Source organism: Rhinolophus hipposideros, assembly GCF_964194185.1.
Source record: "Rhinolophus hipposideros genome assembly, chromosome: 5".
NCBI classification, from domain to species: Eukaryota; Metazoa; Chordata; class Mammalia; order Chiroptera; family Rhinolophidae; genus Rhinolophus; species Rhinolophus hipposideros.
In genome coordinates this window covers 95,472,850-95,498,174 of record NC_138051.1, presented here as the reverse complement: position 1 = coordinate 95,498,174, position 25,325 = coordinate 95,472,850, and the positions used below count along the sequence as shown (strand labels likewise).

The 25,325-nt window shown below is 43.5% G+C and overlaps 1 protein-coding gene across 2 annotated transcripts in view; it reads right to left on the bottom strand.

Annotated features, from left to right (window-relative positions):
* Window positions 1-2,543: 2,543 nt before the first annotated feature.
* The window catches only part of AK7 (adenylate kinase 7), a 55,268-nt gene continuing 32,486 nt past the window's right edge, over window positions 2,544-25,325 (bottom strand). For both annotated transcript variants that reach the window (XM_081048536.1, XM_081048537.1), the window contains 8 exons: window positions 23,543-23,671; window positions 21,289-21,412; window positions 14,824-14,952; window positions 14,505-14,573; window positions 8,843-9,040; window positions 5,811-6,031; window positions 3,078-3,236; window positions 2,544-2,776 (listed from right to left, as the gene is read on the bottom strand). In XM_081048536.1, the coding sequence (XP_080904662.1) occupies window positions 2,738-2,776; window positions 3,078-3,236; window positions 5,811-6,031; window positions 8,843-9,040; window positions 14,505-14,573; window positions 14,824-14,952; window positions 21,289-21,412; window positions 23,543-23,671 (1,068 nt within the window). In that variant the 3' untranslated portion in view covers window positions 2,544-2,737. The remainder of the gene's footprint in view (window positions 2,777-3,077; window positions 3,237-5,810; window positions 6,032-8,842; window positions 9,041-14,504; window positions 14,574-14,823; window positions 14,953-21,288; window positions 21,413-23,542; window positions 23,672-25,325) is intronic.

Sequence of the window (25,325 nt, the reverse complement as noted above, 5' to 3'; positions counted from 1 at the left end):
TCTTTTAAGTAACATAGCGCTATGTCTTTCCAAAATTTAGGAATATATAATACTATGTCTAACTAAATTACAGTTATGTAGGCAGGAAACTTAGCAGTGACAGGCTGCCTTGCTCAGATTTGGGGGGCGGGGGAATTGCCTTCAGAGAGCTTAATTGTAAAATGACACTTAATGGATCAAACCAGAAATATGAAAAGTCATCTTCATGAGAGTAAATGCCTCCTAACCTACACAGACCTGAAAGAGTATGTCTGAAGAGAGAATGTGTTGAGGAAAGTCAGAGGTATTAATTGTCGCTGCCCATCCAAGTGGTGTCAGGGGACATGTGCCTTGTCAGCAAGGACCGGAACACCGGACACGTGTGGCTGGAACGATGGGTCGAGCTAGCAGAGGCTAAGGCCTGTCCTTGTTTGGCGTTCCCCAAGCCTTTCTGATCATTTGGCCTCTCCTATGTAACCTGTTTCCATGAGGTGAAACAGGGAAAGTACCATCCCACTCAACAATCGTGTTTCTCATCATAAATATTAATACATCGATACTCTGTTTTCTCTCCTGGTCGCTTAGGAGGTTAGTGAAGACAAGTCAGCATCTTAGGGTCTTATCTATCCTAAAATATGGCTGAGATCGTGCTTCTTCATTTGCATGGCGAGGGCTCGACTCCATCGTGAATTCGCCCAAATTAATGCCATTGAGTGAAGCTTCTTGATGACTCTCAGAGTTACTTAAGTGTCCCATCACAGCCATATGGGGAAATGCAAATAAATGATGGACTTCATTGAATGACTGGAGATTTAAATTAGTTATAAAAAACATGGCTGTGTAATAAAATTCCAGCTAAATAACTTTCATTCACTGATATTTACTGTATCTCCACCATGTGCTATGTACTTTTTTAGTCTCTAGAGATACAGGAAAACAAAACCAAATGCCTTCGTGGAGCTTACATTTTGGTGAGGGAGAAAGACAATAACACAGAGGCATATGAAATGACGTCAAGTGGGAGCAGAGAAAAGGAACAGTGTGCTGTCACAGAGAGAACCGTCTGGGGAGGCCACTCAGCGGCACTGATTCTTGAGCTGAGCCATCGATAAGGTGAGACTGAGCCACATGGACATGTGTGGGCCGAATATTCCAGGCAAAGGCCCCCAAACAGACTATACTTGGCAATGAGGAGTGAAGTCAGCGGGGAAGAGAGGTCATGAGGGGCCAGACCGTATAGGGCCTCACAGGCCCAGGTTGGCACATTGCCACTCACTCCGTATGACATGGGGAGGCAGGTGGTGGTGGTGGTGGGGTGGGGAATGGGAGGTGTCTCTGAGCAGATCTGATTTCTGTTTTAACAAGATTTCCTTGCTGATATGCTGAGAGTAGTCACAGAAAAGCGCAGGCCAAGGGATGAGCTGACAGCAGCAATCCAGGTAGGAGATGGTGGTGTCTTGGGCTAGGACAGTAGTGTTGGAGGGGTGAGAAGCAGACAGACTCTCTTTTGATTACTTGGATTTTCTCAGTGAGCTAGGAAGCCAAGTCATGAAATGTAACCACCATTAAGGCATGAAAAGATTACTATTATAAGGACTAATGACTTCAAACCATTGAAAATGTGTTCTTTTTACTTACTTAGCATTTTTTAAATTAAAATATAAGGGTCAAATGTAGTGCAGTGAAACAAGAGAAAAACATAGGTGAAAGAACTGAATCTGAAATAAATCTCTTGCCCAAGTTCACACTCTAGTAAAAGACACAGCCAATGAATCTCATGGTCTTCTTGAGATTCCGTTTTACAGAGCTGACAACAGAATGGGAAAGAGATAGAATAAAAACCCAGATAAGCCACATGCAGACCATTTCTCCCCTTCAAATCAAAGTGAGGTTGAACTTGTCTTATCAGGAAACAGCACTATTTCCTGATAGGTCAACAGTTTCAATTTACCGAGGTACAGCGAAAACAGCTAGCAGTGGCTCTCTGCTTTCGAAAGATGTGGCTTCATTAAAATCATTTAATTTAGAGGCCGGCCCGGTGGCTTAGGCAGTTAGAGCTCCATAACTCCACTCTGAAGGCTGCCGGTTCGATTCCCACATGGACCAGTGGGCTTGTGGTTGCAGGTTCAATTCCTCGTGTCCCACAAGGGATAGTGGGCTCCGCCCCCTGCAACTAAGATTGAACACGGCACCTTGAGCTGAGCTGCCACTGAGCTCCCGGATGGCTCAGTTGGTTGGAGCACATCCTCTCAACCACAGGGTTGCCAGTTCGATTCCTCGAGTCCTGCAAGGGATGGTGGGCTGCGTTCCCTGCAACTAGTAACGGCAACTGGACCTGGAGTTGAGCTGCGCCCTCCACAACTAAGACTGAAAGGACAACAACTTGAAGCTGAATGGCACCCTCCACAACTAAGATTGAAAGGACAACAACTTGACTTGGAAAAAATTAGTCTGATTTCCTTCATGCTAAAAATTACTGGGAATATTAGTGTGCAGAATACTTAGATTAAGAATGAAATATTAAATCAATGTTTGTCCCATGAGCTACGCACAGACACCTTTATCAATTTACCTTTCAAACAGAGTTTTAATGAAGTAGTCACTCATTGCCATATAGAATGATTCTACTTAATAAAATATTTGTTGCTCGCGGGGAAAAAGAAAAGAATTTTCCAAAAACTGGAAAAGCATTTTTTAAAGCAATTTTTCAAATTACAATATTAAACTCATCTGTAGCTCTGTAAAGGTCTTTAAAGTTTCACTGTGTTTCTGGATTGTTCTTGAAGAGATACTCTGCCTATAATTCAAAGAAAGAAAATAAGTCTTACAATTCAGAAGACACTACAAGGTATTTATGAGTCATGTATTTGTACTGTTAATGTTTACAATTTTAAATAAAAGCATATAAATCTTTTACTTTCAAATAAGTAATAAAAATATAATTATAAACTGTGAAGGTCTTAGAGGCTATTTCCCAAATCCCAGACACACAATTTCTCAATCTCAAATGGCTTCCCATTTAGAGTCAGGCATATTTTATTTTCAAGTTGATATTTAAAAAAAAAAAAAAAAAAAAAAAACCCACTTAATTCTCTTACCAGAAAATCAACAGGATCATCTGGTCTGACCTTACAACACTCATTCAGACCCTGCATAAGTGTTGGCATAACGTAAGTCATTAAATAGTTTCTCAGGGGAACAGACTGGGCCTCTAGTAATTCTGCTTCTTCTCTTTTCACTTCCTCTAGTCGCTTATTCTACAAACAGAACATTTGGGGGTTGGATACATAGTCAGAAAAGGGAGAACATTTTCACACAACTCATCCCACAATGCGTTAGAACTAGTTGGTGCTATAAATGTTCACGTTATGACAGAGATGGCATTTCCAAACAGCAGAGAAGAGGTATGAATGGTGTTATAACAATGGGCTAGTCATTTAGAAAATCATAAGCTGGATCCTTACCTCACTTCTTAAACAAAAGTAATTACTAGCTGCCCAGATGAAGGAAGGAAGGAAGGAAGGAAGGAAGGAAGGAAGGAAGGAAGGAAGGAAGGAAGGAAGGAAGGAAGGAGAAGGGAAAGGAAGGAAAGGGGAGAGAAGGGAAGGGAAAGGAAGGGAAAGGAAAGGAAGGGAAGGGAAGGGAAGGGAATAGAAAGTCTAGAATGTACTGGTCTGGTGGACATGTGTTATTCCTGGCTCAGCATATGACCATCCTCTTTCGGGAAAAATCATACCAGAATATCTTTGAGAAATCTCCCTTCTCAGCCTGGTGTTTTAGGTGGGCCTTACGCCCATCAATCCAGCCTGCCTCCTGTCCACGGGCATTAGTTAAGGATGGGCATATCAGGTAGAGCCTAAGGATGACGCCAACATGGAAGACAGAGCATAGAAAGGACCCCAATCCTTGGTGACATCTGAATCATTACATGAAGTCTCGCCTGAGGCCAGCCCTACCCCTAGACTTGTCTGTTATGCAAACCATAGATTTTCTTTATTTCTAAGCCATTTTAACTTTGCTTTTCTGTCAACTGCAAGATAAGGAGTAAAGAGTCCTAACTGATATTCATTTGAAAAGAGGTCTTTCCCAGCAAGACAGCAAACCCAGAAATCAAAACGGGAAAAAGACTGATGGATTTGACTACGTATAACATGAATCTTTTTTATGGCTAGAAGAAACACCAATAAATGATGTTAAAAGATAAACAGTGAGTTGAGAAAAACTATTTGTAACATATTATAAAAAGCTGGGATATTATGGGAGTACACGCCATTTGCCAGGCTTTGTCTGCATGCTTTTACACATATTAATTCTTTAATCACTACAGCAACTCTATGAAGTAGGTGCTATCCTGGGACCCAGAGTGACTTGCTCAGGGGGTACATACAAAGAGAGTGGAGAGGACTTGGACAGCTTGGGGGGTCTTGCCTCCCAGGGCCATTCCTGTTTCTCTTCTACTGCCTTATCAGGAATTGTCTTGCAAAATAATAAGAAAAAGACACGTAGCCCAAAAGTGGGCAGAGAGAGAATACGTGTGGCATAAGAAGAAATACAAATGCCTAAACTCATGTGGGAAAAGTTGTTAACTTCGTGATCAGAGAAATAGATACTAAAACAATGACATGACGTTTTGTTTATCAGATGGGCCTGTGCGAGCAAAACTGAGAAAGCAGGGTTGGAGGAGGGGCAGGGAAACACACTAATAAGACAATATAGGAACAGGTTTACCCTCGCTGGAGGGTAGTGTAGAAATATGCATCAAAAATCAAAACACGTACCCAGAGTCTGACCTAGCAAACCTTAGGAATTTATGCTAAGGAGATAAACATGCATACAAAGATATGTACATTAGGACATCCCCCATTTCCTTCCTTCCTTCCTTTCTTCTTTCCTTCCTTCCTTCCTTCCTTCCTTCCTTCCTTCCTTCCTTCCTTCCTTCCTTCCTCTCTTCCTTCTTTCCTTCCTTCCTCCTTCTCTCCCATCCTCCCTTCTGCACATTAGAATCAGTGCAAAGAGAGAAATTAAAAAGTATAAAAGAGGATATAACACGTTTAGGGGAGGGTCAGGAGTTGACATTTTAAGTATGGTGTCCAGGAAAGCCTTCATTGGAAAGATGAATTCTGTTAATAGGAAAGACCCAAAGAAGAAGTGAGGAAGTTAGTCATGCAGATGGCACAGGTGTAGATACACTGGGAAATATTACAAGCAGCCAGGTCACAAAAGACCATGGGGCCCACAATAAGGAGTTTGGGCTTTTGTCTAACGGGGGGAGAGGGGGTGAAGTTTAAACAGAGAATGGCTGTGATGGATCTGTAGTTTAGAAGGCCCTGGCAATAGCATTGGAAGAGACTGGAGATGGACAGGGGCGGACCTGGGGAAACCAGCGGGAAGGCCCCACCACGTAATTCTGACCGAGAGACACTGACCCTGATGAGGAGAAGTGGAGAGCTCTGGGGGAGTCCTATTGTAGGAAGCAGAATAGGTTAAGACTCAGTGACTTGGAGAAAGAGGACGGTGGAATGAAGCTGATCACCTGGGTTAGATGGGTAAACGGAGGAAAATCAAAGGAAATCACAAGGTCAACATGCAGCAAAATGTTACCCATTTACAGGGATGTGTGTTAACCAACACTGTTGGCGCTGGCTAGTTATTATCATTATTGGTAGCTAAGCAACAGACTATGGGCATCTTTTTTAAAATGGTACATATGACAAAACAAACAAAACTTATTAGGGGTATATCTGTGACATTTCTCTGTTAGTAGGATGGGAAGTGCAGCTGGCCTAAATGGCTTTGCTTCTCCCCTGCCCCACAGCTGCGCAGGCACTCACCCACTCCTCCCAGCGGGCCATCTTCTCTGCCATCTCCATGGCTTCCTGGCGTTCCCGTTCTGCTTTCTCCATGGCCTCCTTGGCTATGAGTTCTTCAGCAGCCCTCCGCTCCTCTTCTGCCTTTTCTTCATCCGTTAAACCATAATTTCGAGGCTTCCCAATCTCTTTGATGAGCCGTTTGACAGCAAGTCTGTTCTGAGCGTCTTCAAGTTTTCCTACATCTTTAAATACCAGGAGAGAGGAAGGAGCTCGACAGACACATGCTTATACTCTGGGCCTGCCTGCAATATATTCTGAGGCCATATTAGGGAAAATTCTTTATTACTATAAACTTGTGATGGTAAATTACGTAAATTACCACACTGGCTTTTCCTTTTCTAGTCGCCACCACAGTTCGGAATTTCTTGTCTCACTGGCAAATATCAGGTCGCTGTCTGTGAGACACAGGGAGCAAGACCGACCTTGGCTGTTTGAATTCTGAGAATCACTGTTGATTTAAGTGGATGGATGGTGGGGGGGGGGGATGGACTTCCTCAAAAGGAGTGAGTTCTCCATCCCTGGAAGCATTCAAGCAGAGACTGGGATACTTCCATCGGGGGTTTCTAACAGGACGAAGTCCTGCACTTGTTGGAGGCTAGGCTCGGTGACCTCCCAGGCTTCTTTTCTGTTTCTGAGAATCAGTGATTTTGGGATACACTTTCAAATCGTTAAAAAAATTAACCATTTCAGTTCGCCTCCTTGAATAGGAAAAAGTCAAACTCCACAATATCTGATTAATGTTAATATCAGGACCAAGAAAGAAAACGCTTCCTGGTAAACATGAGATCCCCACAGAGTCACTAAATAGTAAATTCCACACCACTTCCTTGGGTTTGCTTGAAAGATGTCTGCATAGCAGGGTGTGCAGTGGGTGCGCTTTGGTACTCAGTACCTCCAGACCTTCTTCCAGGTAACCCTCACCCCGCCCCCATGTACCGCACTGCGATGTTCCTCTCCCCCACCCCATGTTTGTACCGAATAACCTTGACCTAAACCAGAGGCACCGCCAGGTTCTAACACGGGAAGGGGAAGAACAAGGCCAGTGTATCAGTTGGTGGATGGCAGCAAGCCAAGAAAAAGCAAAAACCGAAAAACTCATGTCTGCTTCCTCCTCGTTGCCTGAGCTCTGACATTTAAATGTATTTCTCCCTGATTCCTCTAGTAATTACCACCATCACATGCTTGAAAGTGCTCTGACACATTTTAGAAAAGGCTCTCTTTTGGAGAAGGGGCCTTCAGAGCACACTGCTGCCCCCAGCAACACTTCTGCTCAGCCCCTGGGGTGGGAAACTGCGGACTGGGTGCAGGTGGGCACCTGACCAAACCACAGCCGCTGACTTGCCCCTCCTGGAATGTGGAATTAGGACTGAAAGTCACGTCCAACTCTAGGCTTGGCTGCAGTGTAGCTCCCGGGTTATGAAACAGACCCAGGCCACCCTGTGAGCCAGAGAGGAGACAGAGAGATTCTGGTCCAAAGTGTGAGAGAGTAAAGAGACGTGAGAGTGGAGTCCAGAGATGCAGAGGGAGAGTGAGGGTGCCAGCATCTTTCCAGGGTCCCATTCCAGACCTTTCTGAGGCCAGGCTGCACTCCTGACCTTGACACCCTCCCTGACGTCCATGCTTAGGACACATTTCTCCCCTTTGCTTTTATTATCTCCCAGTTGTCAGCATGGTGAGCAGGCCCAACCTGACGGGCCCGCAATGATACAGGAACACAACGGCCACTCATCTCCTCCTCATTTCTGTCTTTCTCAGTGTTTCTCCCTGGGACCCTCCTGATCTTTCCATACATACTTTTTTGGGGCTTTGCTGAAAAGATGAAATTTACTACTTTTGTGAAAATTTGCTCCCCGTTGTTTTCCAGCTCTCTAATTAGGGTAAATGACTTTCCATATTAGGTGTCGAATCCTGAGTGTTAACATATAAAACTAACATACAGACACAGCGAGATGAGGGCAAAACCCAGTCACTCCTGAGAGAGCAAAACAGAGAAGAATTTGCAAATTTGTAAGTAGTGGGTTCTTTCTACTTCTTAGGAGGCCATCATTGTATGCCTTGGTATTGGTGGTAAAAACAAAATTACCACGGACAAATTGAACTCCTTCAATGTACCAGACACTTCCTGTCTGTACCATTTGGAATGACTCGACAAACTGGGGATTATTTCCTGTTTCACAAATGAGGAAACTGAGGCAGAGTCAGAACTGGAATCTGCTCTCCTGCCTCCTGCTGACATTAGCTGTATGATTTCCCATTCTCTAGGTTCTAAATGCTGTCCCGTCTGGCCCTTGGGAGTCAAGAGACGCCTTGGGAGGCCCAAGGGGTAGGCCTGGCCACTAAGCTCCCATCAAGCTAGGGTTTTCTCATGAAACCCAGAGGAGGAAGAAGTGTCAAGATCCAGAAAACCAGAAAGAAGTTCAGTTCCCCAAGCCAAGGGGAGTGGACAGCTGAAACGTGGAGCCAGGAACAGTAGTGATGATGGTGAGGATGATGACAGATCACATTCACTGCGTGCCTGCTGTGAGCTAAGCTCTGAGCTAAGTGTTTAGAGGAAACACAGAGAAACGCATTGAGGAGATATTTGCTTCCCTGAGGAGCTATGGGGGTCAGCTGACCGGTTCAAAGGCCAGAAGGGGCTCTGTGAAGAGCACCAGTGCCCTTCAAAGTTACGAGGATGGAATGCTGCCCCCAGGGAAGCTGGGGCATGGCCCAAAGCAGCCAGAAACAAACACACATTTCTGTGAAGTGCCCTTTCAAAAAAGGCCAATTGGGTATTCCACTTCATAATGCAGCCACGTTTTCATGTAACAGTCTCAACCCACCCTCAAATCCTCAGGTCAAAGGACTCCCCGGGAGGACTTCCCCACTCTCCGCCCCCCGCCCGTCCACAGACTTGCACTGGGATTGGCCAGTGTGTGGGTGTCGGATGGGGAAAAGGGCGACCCTCGGCAGTGGCTCTCCACATTCACATTACCCTGGAGTTCATGTCATACCTATGTTTATAGGGTGGATTTCAAGTTCATCAAAATAGTTGAAGACAGTTTCATCTTCGGTATTGATGTCCCGGTAGTCACTCAGAGCCCCGAGGAAAAGGTCCTGGCTGTAGTGCGTTCCCGCCACAAAGCTCTCGGGAAGATTTATCACCCGCTCCTTCAGGAACTCATCTGAGGCATCCAGCGCACAGACAAATTCTGGGGAAGACAAGGCTCGTGAGTTAACCCAGTGAGCGTGGAGGTAACCAGCAGGCACTGGTGGGCCACCACCACTTACCCAAACGTCTGGCATCAGCCGAGACCTTCTGTTGCTGCAAATGGCCTGACAATCGGCCTTCTTTCTGCCTCCATGGAGGTTGAATACATGCAAATCACCAACACTTCCAGAGAGCTCCCTCTGAGGCCCCGCCAGTTGGTATTTGTAGGATCTATTATTTTTTCCCCTCCCTCCCTTCCTTCTTTTAATAAAAGCAGCAGAAATTGTAAATAGCAAATCTCTAATAACCCTCCGGTATGTATCGTCAGCTTCCCAGTCATTCCCCAAAGAGGCTCATAGCTACAAGCGACATGCTTTGATGGCTGATTTGCCAACTTCATAAAAGCAGGGACTCCCCTTTAGTTTTGGCTTTTCCATGGATCCAGCACGTTCCTCCCTTCATGCCACTGGCTATGAAACAGCTGTGTCCAGCACAACACGGTAAGCGCTTACCTAAGGTTTGACGCATGGATTGTGTTAATGAGGCTGTCATTTCACCCTCCTGTGATTTTCTTTTCAACTAGGAAAGCAGTTGTTTCTCCAGCTTCTAGTACAAGTTCAATGCATATGTCATGCGGGGCGTCTGGCGGGGTCTCTAGTAATGCTCCCCACATAAGAACGCAGGACATGGTGAGGCCAAACAGGAACACCCACGGAGCCATAGGTAGGGGAGTCATACCACTATATTCTCGCTGGCGGCTGGGCTGGAGACACAGGAAGGAGGATCTACATAATCTGCAACCCACCGTCCTAACAGCAGACCGCGCTTGCCAGCCACCATCTTCTTGCTAGCCCCCATTCCTTTCTGCTAGCGTAGCCACAGCAGTTATATTAGTGGCCAATGGCTTATGGGTTACAGCTGACGGCCAACTAGCCACAGCTGACGGCCATCTGATCACAGTTGATGGCCATTTACTACCCGAGCCAGCACCTTTTCTATGTGAGGCCGAGAGCCTGGAAACTGCTTTTTGGGGCTCTGTCCCCACAGCATATTTGTTGACTGACTGACTGACTGACTGACTGACTGACTGACTGACTGAATGAATGAATGAATGAATGAATGAATGATGCAAGTGCAGGTCAGTGAAGAAAACTTGCTACTGTGTTTCCCCGAAAACAAGACCTAGCCGGACCATCAGCTCTAACGCGTCTTTTGGAGCAAAAATTATTATAAGACCCGGTCTTATATTATAGTAACATAAAACTGGGTATTATTATATGTTATATATTATATAATACCCGGTCTATATTATATAGTTATATAAGACCAGGTCTTATGTTAAAATAAGATGGGGTCTTATTGTGGGGACAGAGCCAGGAGTGCAGTTTCCAGGCTCTCGGCCTCACATAGAAAGGTGCTCACTCAGGTAGTAAATGGCCATCAACTGTGATTGGATGGCCATCAGCTGTGACTAGTTGGCTGTCAGCTGTAACCAGTGAGCCATTGGCCACTAATATAACTGCTGTGGTTACGCTAGCAGCATATGGGGGCTAGCAAGAAGATGGTGGATGGCAAGTGCAGATTGCAGTTAGCATGGTGGATTGCAGCTAGCAAGTGAGGTTGGATGCCAGAGAGAAGTGAACGGCAGGTTGCAGGTCATGTGGCTCCTGTTTCCTGTGTCTCCAACCCAGCCACCAGCGAGAATATGGTGGTATGACTCCCCTATCTATGACTCCGTGGGTGTTCCATTTTGGCCTCACTATATACTGCGTTCTTATGTGGGGAACGGGACCACATGACACCCTGCATGACACTTATGTTAATTTTTTCTCCAAAAGACGCATTAGGGCTTATGCTCAGGGGATGTCATCCTGAAAAATCATGCTAGGGCTTATTTTCTGGTTAGGTCTTATTTCGGGGGAAACATGATAATAAGCTTTCTTGAGTGAGCAAGAAACGTTAAGTATAAGTGCAGAGCCCAGAGCAGGGTGTATGGACCACGTGTGAACATTGTCTGCGTCGTGTTAAGAGTGAAAACAAAAGCCGAGGACGGAGCTTGTGGAGTATTTCCTGTAAACTCATAAACATAGTCTGATACCACCACTATTCTCACCCAATTCAATTTAGATGATCATCTTTGACTATCTGATTTTCACATGTAGCTACTTGTACGTTTTGAAAAGGAAAGAAGACAGCTGGACCCCAGATACGGGTATAGGACCTAACTTGAAATTATATGAATAAATTCGCTGGAAATTGAATCTTTTTAGGCTCCATTATGTCAGATATCTAGGTCAAAATTTAGTAATTCTGTTAATAATCTGAGAATCTCGAAACGTAATATCGCACCTTTTTTTCCAGTGATCAGGAGATGGAAGTTTCCAGGTAATCACATATTGCGAATAATGAGTGATATACTTGACTTCTAATATTCAAAGAATTTTAATACGATGCAATATATTTTCCACTAGACGGTATAGTTTTAAAAGTCCTTTCTCCTTTATGATTCAGAGAGAACTTCAGGATTTTGCAGTATTTTGAGATAATTACTCAGAATGCTTACTGCCCTTGAGATGGCTAACAGTGGATAGCAAGTACTAGATTTCTGCTTGGTAAGAGTGGACGGAACGACGAGGTTACCACATTTGGCTAACTGGGAGTTATGTGAAAATCTAAGTGTTAGCACACTTTTCCATATATGTCGGGTAGGTACAACATTAAACCTGTCTCCTTCACCTAGGAGATCTGAAAAGAATCCAACTGGTTAGAGACTAACAGCAGTGAATTACCACCCAGGACTGCATTAGCACGGATTCAAATAGTTTATCACTCACATCAAGCATGGATGCCTGCGTGAATCATGCTATTTTCTGTATCCGATGATGTGACATCTTGAGGGGGCCTTACAGACCCAGCAGCAGTGGGGAGGCTGCTCCTACCTGGCTAGTTCCTGGGCTAGTTCTTAAGCTGCCCCTACGCTAGCTAGTTGCCAAAGATAGATTTACTTGGGAGCCAGCCTCTTCTGTGCAAGCCAGCCACCCCCTTTATTTACATAACACACACACCAGGCCAATATTGTCCCTGCTTGAAATCATCCCAGGGCCTAATACAAGGCAACTAGAGACCAGAGCCCACTGGAATTAGGTAAAACAGCCAATCCTCTAAAAAAAGCTGTTTACTCTGTCCTGCCTTGCTTTTCCCACGGAAACCCCCCAAAAGGTCATGTCCTAGACATTTCCCAGTCTCCTGCTTCTGCCTCTTGACCAAGCCCAGTGCTTCCCCATGTGGTCCGGCACACCCCCTTCTCTGGGGAAATATGAGTAATAACTTCTTGTTTCAATGGCATTAGCCTCTCGTGTTATCATTGTTACCTCCATAAATTAAAATACTATAGTTACAAATGAGACAATGCTCTAATTTCTTTTAGGAAGATAGAAAATAATGACAATTTCTGGAAAGAGAGTAATTTACTAAGAACATGCTAAACATTCCAAATAGATTATATCTGAGACACGTTTGGCCTGTGTCCAGCAAAGAGAGGGCAGCCCAGGGACCATGATTCAGGATCGTTTATCATTTTACCCCTGTGTTTCCATTTCCCTATCTTAGGGAGGAGGTTCATTAATTCCGCTTTGTGGAGGCAATGGAGTGAGAAGACCTGGGTTTGAACTGAAGCCCTCTCGTTCACCAGGGAAGTGGGCCTGGATAAGTCTCCGGGATTTAGCTTCTGGAAGGAGTAAGTGTGGGAGTAATTCCTGCCTTGTACGATTGTGGAAAGGTTCAATGAGCTCAAAGCTCACATGCTGCCTGGTGTGACAAAATGGTTAGTTGAGCTGAATTTCATCTATTTATGTATCAGCGAGATGACTATTGCCCACAAGTGATAAACTCTCATAAACTGGACTGACCTGGTTATTTAGAGTAATCGACTTTGCTTTGGACCCTTTTTGAGGCAAATACATAAATAAATGGAAAGTCTGAGACCACCCTTCCCTCTGGCCTTCCAGTTCCTGCCACCTGTTCAGAGCACTCAGGCAAACGATAAACCTCCACCCCTCAGGATGATGGTTCGCTGGTGCTGGTGGTCTCAGTGCTTCCAGAAGCTTCACTGCAAGCCATGCCTGGACCAAGACGAGGCGGCGATGACAGCCATTAACTTTGATGCAAGAAAGCAGGACCTTCTGAGTTACAACTCTCAGGGGCCTGGAACAGGCTGCCCCAAGGTGTATCATCTTGGCCTATTGATTATTTTGAATTAAGAAACTGCCTGTGCAAGACGAATACCCTGGCCTCTCTGTCCCCCTAAAAGCAGGAGATCAATCTCCCAAGTGACAGGTGACTTCCTTTCCCTGGAGGGCTGAGGGACAACCTTATCACGAGAGTTAAAGAAATCCAGAGTAGAAAGTGTGTATAAACAAGCCTTGTAAGGCCTTTCCCAATTTTCTACCCAAGCCCAAACTTTGGTTAGATTCCTAACTAAGGAATACCCCAAACTTGCTTAGATTCCTTTCTAATGAGCGCTATTTTTCTTTCTTATGTCAATTTTTCACAAATTTATGTTTCTTTGTCTAAAAAATATAAAAGAGTGCCGGGTTTGATCATCTCTTTGAGCCTCATTTTATGATCTGAGCATCTTATGATTTTCCTGTGCACACGTACTAAATTGTTTTTCCCCCTGTTAATCTAGTCAGGTCAATTTTATTATTTTATTATTAGTCCAGCCTTAAGAACTAAAGAAGGGTGGGAGGTGGAAAGGTGGGGGGTTAGGGGGAAATTCTCTCCCTTCCTGACACAACCTTGTGATAAGTTGCTGAAAATAGCTGTTCTTGTATTTACCATCTGACCAAAAATTACCTCCTATGATTACACCTCATGTAAATTAATTTTAAAAAGAGAGAGACAGAGAGAAACTTTTAAAGTTCATGGCAAGGGTACAAGAAATGCCTGCTAATTAGTCAGCACATCTTTTTGGTGCAGGAAGTTGTTTACGCTTCTCTTTCAAGAGCACATTGCACATCGTGAAATCTCAATATCAGCGTATGATAGAACAAACTTGCCATGGTTTCACAGTAGACTAAAAAACTTTTTACCTGCCCTGCCTCAATTCTGGATTCTGAATGTCTTCTGGAAAAGGTGATGATGGCATGGCTGGCTCCTAAAACAGGTAGGGACGGCAGTGACCCAGTCCCTGGTGGTCTCGACAACTGACTCAGAAGTCAGAGCACCTTTTGATTTGGTACAGGAGCGGGCAGCAGAAACAAACATCTCTCAAAGGACTTTAATATCCCTGATATTTACCCCAATGCGTTCTTTAGTTTGAAAGTTTGATTTTAAGTGTATTATTTGACTCTTTTCCTGGTGTGGGGGGGAACTACCTTATTAACGTCAAAAAGATTGTTTTGGTACAAAGAGGTATCAAGTGGCATTCCTTTAAATATGACCTCGGAGGAATATTTTAAACTTACCAGGTATGGTTAATTTATCAAAGGGAAACATTTTGCCTCTGACTTCATCCTCCTCCTCCTCATCTTCTTCTAATAAAAGCAAAATATACATCATCATGGTTATTATACATATTATTACCCTGGACAGCTCAAAAAATTAAAATATTTTAACTAGTAGTCGCTAAAAAAAGTTAGCCATAAATGGGAAAGCATGTGTTTCAGACATAGTCTCTCTGATTTTTTTTTTGTTTATTTTAATCGAGTGACTATTACTCTGAACAATAAAGTTGCAACTTATCTGAAAGTAAACACTCAAAATACAAGGAACACTCAAACTTACGACTGAACAGGTCTTTGGCTTGATCATAAGTCTTTGGAAATCCATCCAAAATGTAACCTTGATTCCTGCAAGGCATCGATTTTAGCTTTTCTCTTACAAATCTAATTATATATTGATCGTCCAGCTGGCCTGATAAAAAGAAAAAAATATATTCCTGTGGAGTCACATTCTACATAGGGGTCACATCCTAAAGTCATCTGAAAAATTGTTATGTAGTCAAAGTTACCACTTAATATCCCTTATTTTTCCATTAACGTGAAAAAACATGTGGTTTTGTATTTCAAACATGACCCATGAATTCTAATGCACACTAAAGTAGGAGAACCCCAGGAGTTGTCCCCAAGGAAGGACAGAAGCAAATGCTGATGTCTGCCCTTCCAGAATGTCACCAGTGGTCACAGCTTTTGGGTGAAGTTGAAAACAGAGTAAGTGGAGGAATCCAGAGTGTTCCTACTTAATGGGGGTTTACACAATTCTCTTTTGATGTTATATCTCTATAACCTTAATACACAATGATAAGTGCTTCTGTTGTGTGAATTAAGTGAGCGGCATTCATGTATGTTGCTGGCCCACAATTTATTCATAGCTAGTGCTCAATAAACGTTTGCTGCTGTATTCAAAGAAAAACCAAGCTTGATCAGAGTCTCAAAAGCACTGTTTTCTTTAAAGCTGCAGGAGAGAACAGACCCTGCCCTTCTCCCTGTCTTTTGCAGATGGCCTGGCTTTTCTGACCTTCGCCTCACTGGACAGTTCCCTCTGAAGCCTCCTGCAATTGCTTGGGGAGGCTGAGGAGGGGGTAGTTAACCACTGGAACAGCGGTTAAAGACATAGGAATTCAGAACAGGCCTCCCCAAAATGTGCCACTTTGACCTGTGAACTATTTTGAGCTGAAGACAATCAAAACCCTGCAGGCTCACGAGAAACTTTCGCCTCTCCCTTAAATAATTTAAATCATAAGCCTTGCCCATAATAAGAGTTCTCACTAGAAATAATTTTTTTTTTTTTTTTTACCTATTTATAGGGCAGGGCAAACTACTAATTATTGAACACCTGCTCTTCTTATCATCCGGTGAATGACCTGCCTCCCTTTGGAAGGAAGGTAACTTACCTTATCCTTAGCTCTGTAAGAGTAGGTTAGCATAAGAAAGGAAGCCATTTTCTGAATGACCTTAACAGGGTGTGGACCAGATGTCCTGTTTGAAAAGAGCTTATCTTGTTAACTGCCGACTAGGTGGGGTACAAGCTAGCTTATCTTGTCAAATCCTCAGACTGTAGTACAAGCCCATGATATGTATACTCTTTGAAGCTATGGAAAATTACTGGATGCTTTAAAGATGCTATATAAACCCTTGGCTTGGAGTGCTCAGGGTCCTTGTTGAAACCCGCTGCGTCGGGCAGATACTCGGACCCCAGCTAGCTGGAAATAAACCTCGCTGTGTGACTTGCATTATCGCGTGTGTCCTCTGTCCAATTGAGGGGTGGTCGATTCTAGACCTTAACAGCTCAGAATGTCATATATATACACCTCATTTTCCCTTTCTGTCTCTGAACCCCTCATGTATGCAGACTCTTTGACTCTCTTATGTATGTGGGCTTCCCATGGGTACATATGTAATTAAATTTGGTTATTTTCTCTTGTTAATCTGTCTCTCGTGTTGATTTCATTATTAGACCAGCGGAAAGAACCTGGGGGGTAGAGGAAAGTTTCTTCCTCCCTGACAAAGACAATAATGATGCAACTCCATGACAATGTCCCATTATCATTCCATCATAATTATTAAACAGCTATCATTTCCAAGACTCAGCCCTGCCCTTACATTGCTGCACAAATACATTACAATAATGGAAGTTTGGCAAGTTTGAGAAATTGCTCTCCAAAGCTTTTTCTAGGGTAGAACTATACTTTCAGTTTATGGATGGGTCCATAAGATAAAATGAATAGTGTTTGGCCTCTTTCGATCACTCTATTAATGACAATAAAATGAGCTCATCAAAACACCTCCCCTTTCTTTTTCCTTTCATTGTCACACGACTCATTAAGCAGTAACTGATTGAGAAAATAATTGTCTTTCAGAAATATAAATATTACGGCAGGGACAAAAATAATCAAAGATGTTATTTAGCATAATGAAGTTCCTTGAAATGATTTGACATTACTTCCCGGTAAGGTTCACAATGGTGCAAAGAAATAAAGCCAAATTAAAAAAAAAAAAAAATCAAGGGATTCACTAAGACTCAAAGGCGAGTGCTGTTGAAGCACTGTACTTTTACTTTTCAAAGTTTCCTTGGTAAGGCAAAGGCACACACTCAGAAAGTGAGCTTCTGCCCCCTTCCACGCATGCCTTGGTTTATTTCAGGCAGTGAGCTTTGCCATTCATTTGTTTGCATCTAATCCTAAGTGTTCAGTATGCAGGAAAGGGCCTCCAGGAAGTTTATGATCATTGTGGAATGTGAGTACACAAAGGGCCAAGCCCAAGTGCATTTCTCTAGAAAACTGTGACCTCTTATAGATACACCCAGGACCAGTGTAGAGCTTCTTGGAAGGAAACTGTCACTTCTGCTTTCAAATGAATGAGCACAGCCCTACTGTGTAGCCTTTTAAACACCACACTGCTTTGTTTTTTCTGTTTTTTGTTTTTTTGTTTTGTTAAGTCTATCTTTCAAATGCTAATATTAACTGATATTCATAATTACTAAAATACTGTTTAAAAATAGGCAGCTGCAACAAAGGTGCTTTGTTGTTGTTTTTGTTTTTAAATAAGAAACTGCCAAACTCAACAATTCTTTTAAATCTTATAAATACCATCATTACCATGAATGGCCATGGAAGAACATTGTGCATTTCCTCCAAATAGCTAGAGGAAGAACAACTTATGAGGGGGGAAAAAATCTCAAAAAAATTTAAATACCAAGGTTGTAATCCATGCACAGTATAGACAGTGTCAAGTTGACACACTGACATGTTTTTCCTTCCAACCTTTTATTTTCAAATTCATAAAATAGTTGGAATAGTCCAACAATCACCCAGCATTCCACCAACTAGATTCAATAATTCCACAACGCTTTGGAAATACAGACAGGGAGCACAAAGAAGCTATAACTAGTACACTCAGTGGTTTCAGCAAGTGCCTATTTCAGCCACAACTGTCCGGGGCCAGTGGGAATAGAATTGTGAGCAGACGCAGAGGTGCCTTATGCAGGATTGTGCAATCGATCGGTCTTGCTGGAACCATTACAATCTTATGATAACAGACTGGGTCATGTGGGACAAATGAGCTCACCTGGGTCCCTGTGCTGTGAAATGTCTGTGTGGGATTGTGAAGGGGGTCAAAGGTCTTGTTCAATCATAATCAAGGTCCACATTCTACACTGTTTTTGGTAAATAGGACTAGAGAGGATTTGGGGACAAACTTGAAGAACAAAATACCTTCCTTAGGTTAAAGGGGGTTGATGAACTACTCCAGTCCTATAAGAGGAGGGTGCGTGGGTGGCCCACTAAAAGGGGAGTGGGGAGGGAGGGGTGCTTGCTGTTCTGAAGACTTTTGGTTCCCCAAAGACTGCTCCCTCTGCTCAATCCCAGAGTCCCTCCTGAAGCAGGCTGCTGACCCAGTTTCGCCTTGCGCATCTATCTGGGGGAAGAACAGAGGCCCTTCCTGAGCTTGGGATGCAGTGACCGATCTCAGCTGGGCAGAGTCTCTACTATAATTCTATGTGGTCACCTCCTCAGGCATGAAAAGAGCCCAATCAGTACCTCACGCCATCCTGTTACAGGAAGTCCTTGGATAAGACTTTTGGGTCCTTGCAAAGACCAATCACATAAATCTATGCCCATCAATATTGTCTATTGTTTGTCTTGTCCGATTATCTTGAATACTGGAGGTTCTTGCCTCTTTTCTAGGGGCAGCACTGTTCACTGCCCCCTAGTACCCTCTTTCTGGCCTTACACCTCAGGTTTAAAGTGTACACCTGTGGATTCCTAAAAATCCCAGCCCCCTTTCTTTCTTTCTTTCTTTCTTTCTTTCTTTCTTTCTTTCTTTCTTTCTTTCTTTCTTTCTTTCTTCCTTCCTTCCTTCCTTCCTTCCTTCCTTCCTTCCTTCCTTCCTTCCTTCCTTCCTTCCTTCCGTTCTTTCTTTCGTTCTTTCGTTCTTTCGTTCCTTCGTTCCTTCGTTCCTTCCTTCGTTCCTTCCTTCCTTCCTTCCTTCCTTTCTTTTCTATCTCTCTCTCTCTCTCTCTCTCTCTCTCTCTCTCTCTCTCTGTCTTCCTTTCCTTCTTTCTTTTTTATAGAATTTTTATAAGCGTTTATTTGAGCCAAACGGATGGCATGTGGGGAAACTAGACCTCAAATGCCCCTCCCCCACGCTTTCACGTTGCCTGGCCAGATTTCTTTCCACAGGTGTCTTCACCATGGAATGTCTTACCTTAGTTTTCTTCCCCTCCCGCAAATGGCGGTGGCAGGACTCTGTTAGACTCTAAACCAGGATAGTGACTCCCAGTGTCTCATGCATGAGGCAGAGGCAGTGTTCTATCTCAAAGAAATGAATCTGTGTTTTCTCTATGCACCTTCCTTTGCCTCTGGGAAATCTCTCTGGGACTCTAAATTCCATTTCCTCCTGACCATGTCCACACGAAAGCAAAAAGCAAGACTCTGATCATCAGCTGGTGTAAGTAGACACTCAGTGTATGCAAACAAAACCAGGAAAATCAGATTGGCGTGGCCTGGGAGAAGGACAGGAGGAGGTGCAAGCATAGCCTGGACATCAGAGGAAGGCCAGGGGGATTAGAGTCCTTGAAGATGACAGCTGGGAAGAGGGCCACCTGGAGGGACGAAGGGTGGAGGGCCCCAGAGACCCTACAAGAGCAGCGCTTCAGGAGCCAGAGTGGATTGTCCTCAGGGCGAGGTCCTCAGTGGCCACCTGTCTGTCGCCCGAGGCCAGTTTACCCAGACCAACCCAGGAAGATCAGAAACAGCCACCAGCCAGAAGGAAGAAGTAGAGGGAAGAAACCAAACACGCTTGCTAGGAGGGTGAGGGGAAAAACTATTGGAGGAAAGTCCAAACTATTGGTTACACATTGGACTAATCTCTAAACCACACTCGTATAACCAGTTTGCTGGAGGGTCTCAACTGTCTAAGGATAAAAATGAAATGTTTTTATTTTTCTAGTCTAACTGCTGACAGACTGTTTTCCTGCTGGGTCACAAGCTCCTTTAGAAACATCTCAGTTCAAAACCTAGTCTGTGATTATTTGAGTGGAATGGACTTCGAAAAGCATGAATAAACAATGAGGTTACTTAATCATTTTTCTAGGAGTTGCAGTGGGACCAGCCTGAAACTCCATCCCAGGGTAGGGAAAGAAGGATTCCAGAGTTGGAGTTTAAAGTGACACTTTACTATGATGAGTTGGTTCAACAAACTGGTTAAATACCAAGTAAGTGTGGACAAAAAAAAGGGGTTCTATGGAAAGTAGTGATCTGGTCATAAATTCCTACCTGGGCAGGTCATGATGGGTCACGCCCCAGGCCTAGAACTTCTGTAGTGAAAGGTTTCAAGCCAGCCCTGCCCATTGTTCTTGTGCGTCTAGGTTAACACACCTTTGAAATCCAGGGGTAACACCCCTGAAGGGAGCACTAACCCTCAAGAGACACATAATCTGGTTAACTATCCTGTAATCAATCCGCTGCCTCGCTTTCTCCCACCTCTATGTAAATCTTCCTTTCATCCCCTCCTTAATCTCAAATGCATAAATGAAGCTGCAAAACTGTTATTCTCTGAAGCATTTGAGATCTTGCTCCCTGGCATATGTGGTCAATTTGACTCAAACTCTTATAAAAATTCTCTACAGGTTTGGATGTTTCTCATGAAGACACGTAAGAATATTTTCTTATGTTTCTTATGAAGACACGTAAGTATTTTCCCATTCATTTGTATTTTGTCCTGCATGAATTATGGGTCCATGTTATTCATCAATTTTTTTCTATGAAGATTTTAATGATTTTCTTAATAGCTTACCTGAGCATTTTATATATTAAGGATATTAACTCTTCTTGGTGGCAAATAAGAGTTGGTGGCAAATATTTTTGGCAAATATTTTTTTCCTGGTTTGTCCATGACCTTTTAATTAATGATTGTTGATGCTTATAAAATATTTATGACTACACCTTTGATCTTTTTTCTTTTTAACCTAGGTAGTTCTTTCCCGTCTTATGATCAATCACCAAGATGTTAAAGTGACTTTTATTTTTTCCTGGTGGGTGAGATAAATAAAATTTCTTTGTGGCTGTTATAATTTCTATACTTAATGTATAATAGGAAACAAGGAGTCTTTTCTAACAAGAGGGAAAAACCCTGAAGACTCACAGACCAAATTAGAAAAATAAAATAAAAATGTGCTGTTTACTTGGGGAAAAAACAAAAACCAACAAAACCTCTTAACAGGACCAGCTCAACCCTGTGCTGTGGGCGTTACCTGCGTTCTGCTCCATGCTTTCCTTGATGCCATCCAAGAGGTCCTGTGCGTCGTCCACATTCTCCTCTTCCTCCTCTTCACCTTCTTCTCCTTCCCCTCCATCTTTATGAGCCACGATCGCCTCCTGCAGACCATAAGGATATTCCAATTGGATGATGCCCACTGACATGCTACTCACGAGTCACCTGGCAAGTGGTGTTGGGAAAGGCTGAAACCCAAGTCAGGAATGCACTCAACCCCCCCGGACAGGCGTCCTGCAAAAGTCAGACTGTGTGTACTCGCAAAGGTGGAGGAGAGCCTTGAGGTTTTCCTTAGTGGAAAATGGAGAATCATCCATTTCTGTGCTGATGCCAGAACTGCTTAAGAATCAACACTTTTCTAGGTAGTACCAGATTATAGCTTACTCGAAGGACACACGTTTTGTACAAATCAAGACTTAAAAAAGCTGATTGGGGGTAGGGAGGTGTTTAAAAAAGAAGCAACAGGCCCTGGGGAAGCAAACCAAGACTTAGTTGCAGTTTTGGCCCCTCCCAGGAATGTGACCTGAAACCAATCACTCTGGAATTCCATGTTCAACACTGGTGAGGCAATCTGCCTGATAAAACCCCTGAGCTCCTCCTTCCAAAGAAAGGTGCCCTTGCCTGAAATAATCCTTTCTTTTCTTTTGCTGATAACTTTCTTGCCCTGCCCAATTTCTGCCTATAAATAAACCTTCCATGTTGAACAAATTCTCAGAGGAACTCTACTTGCTAGGGTGCTGTGGGATTCATGAATCACTCAGTAAAGCCAATTAGATCTTTAAATTAAATTTACTTGGCTGAATTTTGGTATTTAACAGAGGAAAGGCAGAGCACAGAGGATGTTTAGGGCAGTGAAACTACTTATTGTATGAAACTGTAAGAATGGTTACGTGTCATTATACATTTGTCCAAACCCATCGGATGTACAGCACCGAACACGAAAACCCTAATGTAAACTGTGACCTTTGGGCCGGCCCTGTGGCTCAGGCGGTTAGAGCTCCATGCTCCTAGCTCCAAAGGCTGCCGGTTCGATTCCCACATGGGCCAGTGGGCTCTCAACACACACACACACACACACACAAAGGCAAAAAAAAAAATGTAAAAAAAAAATTTAAACTGTGACCTTTGGGTGATGAGGACGTGTTGGTTCATTGATTGTAATGCATCACTCTGGAGAGGGATGATGGCAATGGGGGCAGCTGCACTTGAGAGGGGTAGGGGACGTATGGGAAATCTCTGAACTTTCATTTTTTTTAAAACCTTTTAAGTGTGTTTTTGTTAGGTACGGCCAGAGGAATGAGTCACAGGAGACCAACATTGGTCCTTTAGAATTTATTTGGCATGTTTGAGCTGCAGGAGGTTAGGTTAGAAAAGACCATAACCTCCCCAAGCAAAAGGGGTGTGGAGTTTTATAGGAGGGGGTCAACAAGGCTGTTCCCCTTTTAATGTCTCAGGGAGTTTTCGTTGACAGAGGGTTCCAGGACCTGCCCAAGCCCTCCAGCTCCACACCCTGGCCCCAGGTCTCTGTCGGACTGCCCAGCAGGGCTGATCACAGGCTCCTTAGAAGGATCAAGACAAGATGGCTTTTACGATAAGCCTTCTGCTCCGGGCCTAAATATGGTTTAACATCAAGTAGTTGTTTCAATCTAGTTGTGGAGAGTGCAGCTCACAGTGGCCCGTGTGGGGATCGAACTGGCAATCTTGGTGTTATTAGCACCACGCTCTAACCAACTGAGCTAACTGGCCACCCCAGGAATTGTTTAAAAACTAAAAATGTTCCAGTCAACAGAGAGAATACAAGATATATTTTGAGCAACAGCAGGAGACAGACTAAATTTCAAGGGCAATCCATGAAAGATGCTTGCATCTCACAGAGGAAAGCCCCGGGATAATGTGTTTTCCTAAGCAGGGCTGACAATAAAATCCTTAACAAATCTCTGTGTAGGATGTCATGTAAAATTAGTGGCTTCCTTATTATAAGATTACGAAAAGCATTTTTAAAACATTTAAATTCCCAGGTAGCCGGTTAGCTCAGTTGGTTAGAGTGCGGTGCTCTTAACAACAAGGTTGCCGGTTCGATTCCCACATGGGCCACTGTGAGCTGCACCCTCCACAACTAGATTGAAACAACTACTTGACTGGGAGCTGATGGGTCCTGGAAAAACACACTTAAAATAAAGTTTAAAAAAAAACAAAAACATTAAAATTCCCCACAAAGTAGTTAAAAGTGATACCAGTTTTGCTATGGCTTCGGAAATGACGTCCTTCACTTTAACGTGATGTAGTTTGTAGTGCTTGGACAATGCTTCTGCAATACTGGATTTCCCCACAGCAGGAGGACCAAGAATGCAAATCTTGATGGGCTGCAAGAGAAGAATAAGTATCTACAGCAAGCTCTGAGTAGTCTGGAGCTAGACGGAGTGTTTTATTCCGGGGCTGTGCCTTTTGCAGTCTCCAGATCTTTCCAACTTTCACTCCTCCACCTAAATTCCAGTCACTTTCTCAAGGTATTTAATCAGCGCCTAGTGTATGCTTTGGTCTGGGCTTGGAGAATACGACACTCAACAAGATGTGCTCAGGAATTCCTCAAAAGTACTAAAAAAGAAAGTACTCGACCAGTACACGCTACCAGCTTCGTACTTTCTGCATTATTCTTGTAAAGGTAACAAAGAAACCGAATAATTTTGGGTCTGGAGTAGACAGTGCTCAATGTATTGCCTCATGAATATTGCTTCGGACTGAACTTGGTCTTCAATTATCCTTTCTTTATTAACACAATTCTAGTTTTAAAAAATACACTCATTAAAAAACAAATGCCATTTCTTCTGCTGAAAAACTTGCTTGAATGCTAAAGAAGCTCTGTCATATTCATAACCAATGAGGAAATGTTTATTTCTAACAGAAGCGAACATATCAGTAACAAATAGTCATTTCTTTCAAAATGGTCCAAACGGTGGTGAAACCGAAGCCTGGTATTTTGCAAGGCACATTTAAGTACTTTTTAATTAATTTTTTTTTTAAATCATGCGAATGAAAAGAATTTCCATTAGCAGAGTGTCCATGTGCTTCAAGATTACATAATTTCATCTACGAAGCTGGTTGTGGTTATTATTACCACCACTTGTCAGACAAAGAAACCAAGGCTGTGAAGGAAATAAGCAGAGATATGAGCTCCCCTTATCCAGGCAGGAAGCCCAAGTGGCAGTGCATTCGTTTACAATGAGAAGTCTGAGTACCACTGAGCTCAGAGCACTCCGAGCGCATGTGGTACTTTTACTCCCTCAGGGCAGACAAGCATGTAAGTTGCTTGATGAGCTTTGATCAGAACAAGGAGAGTTAGTACAAGGGACTGTGTGCTGGCATCAGGTCAAGCGGACTGCTGCACCTGTCTCTGCAGCTAGGACGACTTTGCTTTGCTAAAGGAACTGGGATATCACGGAAGCCCTGGGCTTGAGGCTCCATCTTTCTGGATGGCACTGTCCACATTGCCCTCTTGTATTTCCTCTTCTATCTGCTATGCTGAGCAATGTCCCCAGGGGTGGGTAGGCTGGTACATTTTTAGATATGCTTATTCCTTCTATCACGTTCTTGCCCAGTGTTGCTAACCGGGGACCATGTGGTCTCTTTAAGGTGTCTTTTGTCTAACTGCGCGCTGCTGCTTTACAGTTGACTTGCAGAGGAAAACACTAGTCTAACCTCTCGAGTTGGGTGAGTGTGCGCCTTGGAAGAGTCTCCAAGTACAGCCACCACGGGTTTCTCAGACGCTAGAACAGGTCATTGTTTCTTTTGCTGAGTGGTATACCTTTTACTTATTCTTCACCAGCCACGTTTTTCAGGAGAATATGGTTCTTAGGATATAATGGCAACACTGTACTCGTCTGAAGGATTCCCATGCAAGGTAGTAATTATGATTATGGCGGCACCTGTTACTCAGATCCAATCTCCAGCTTTCAAAACATTTTCTCACGTAATACCCATGTCCATCTTTGGACTGCTTCTGTGGAATAAGTTCAGAGG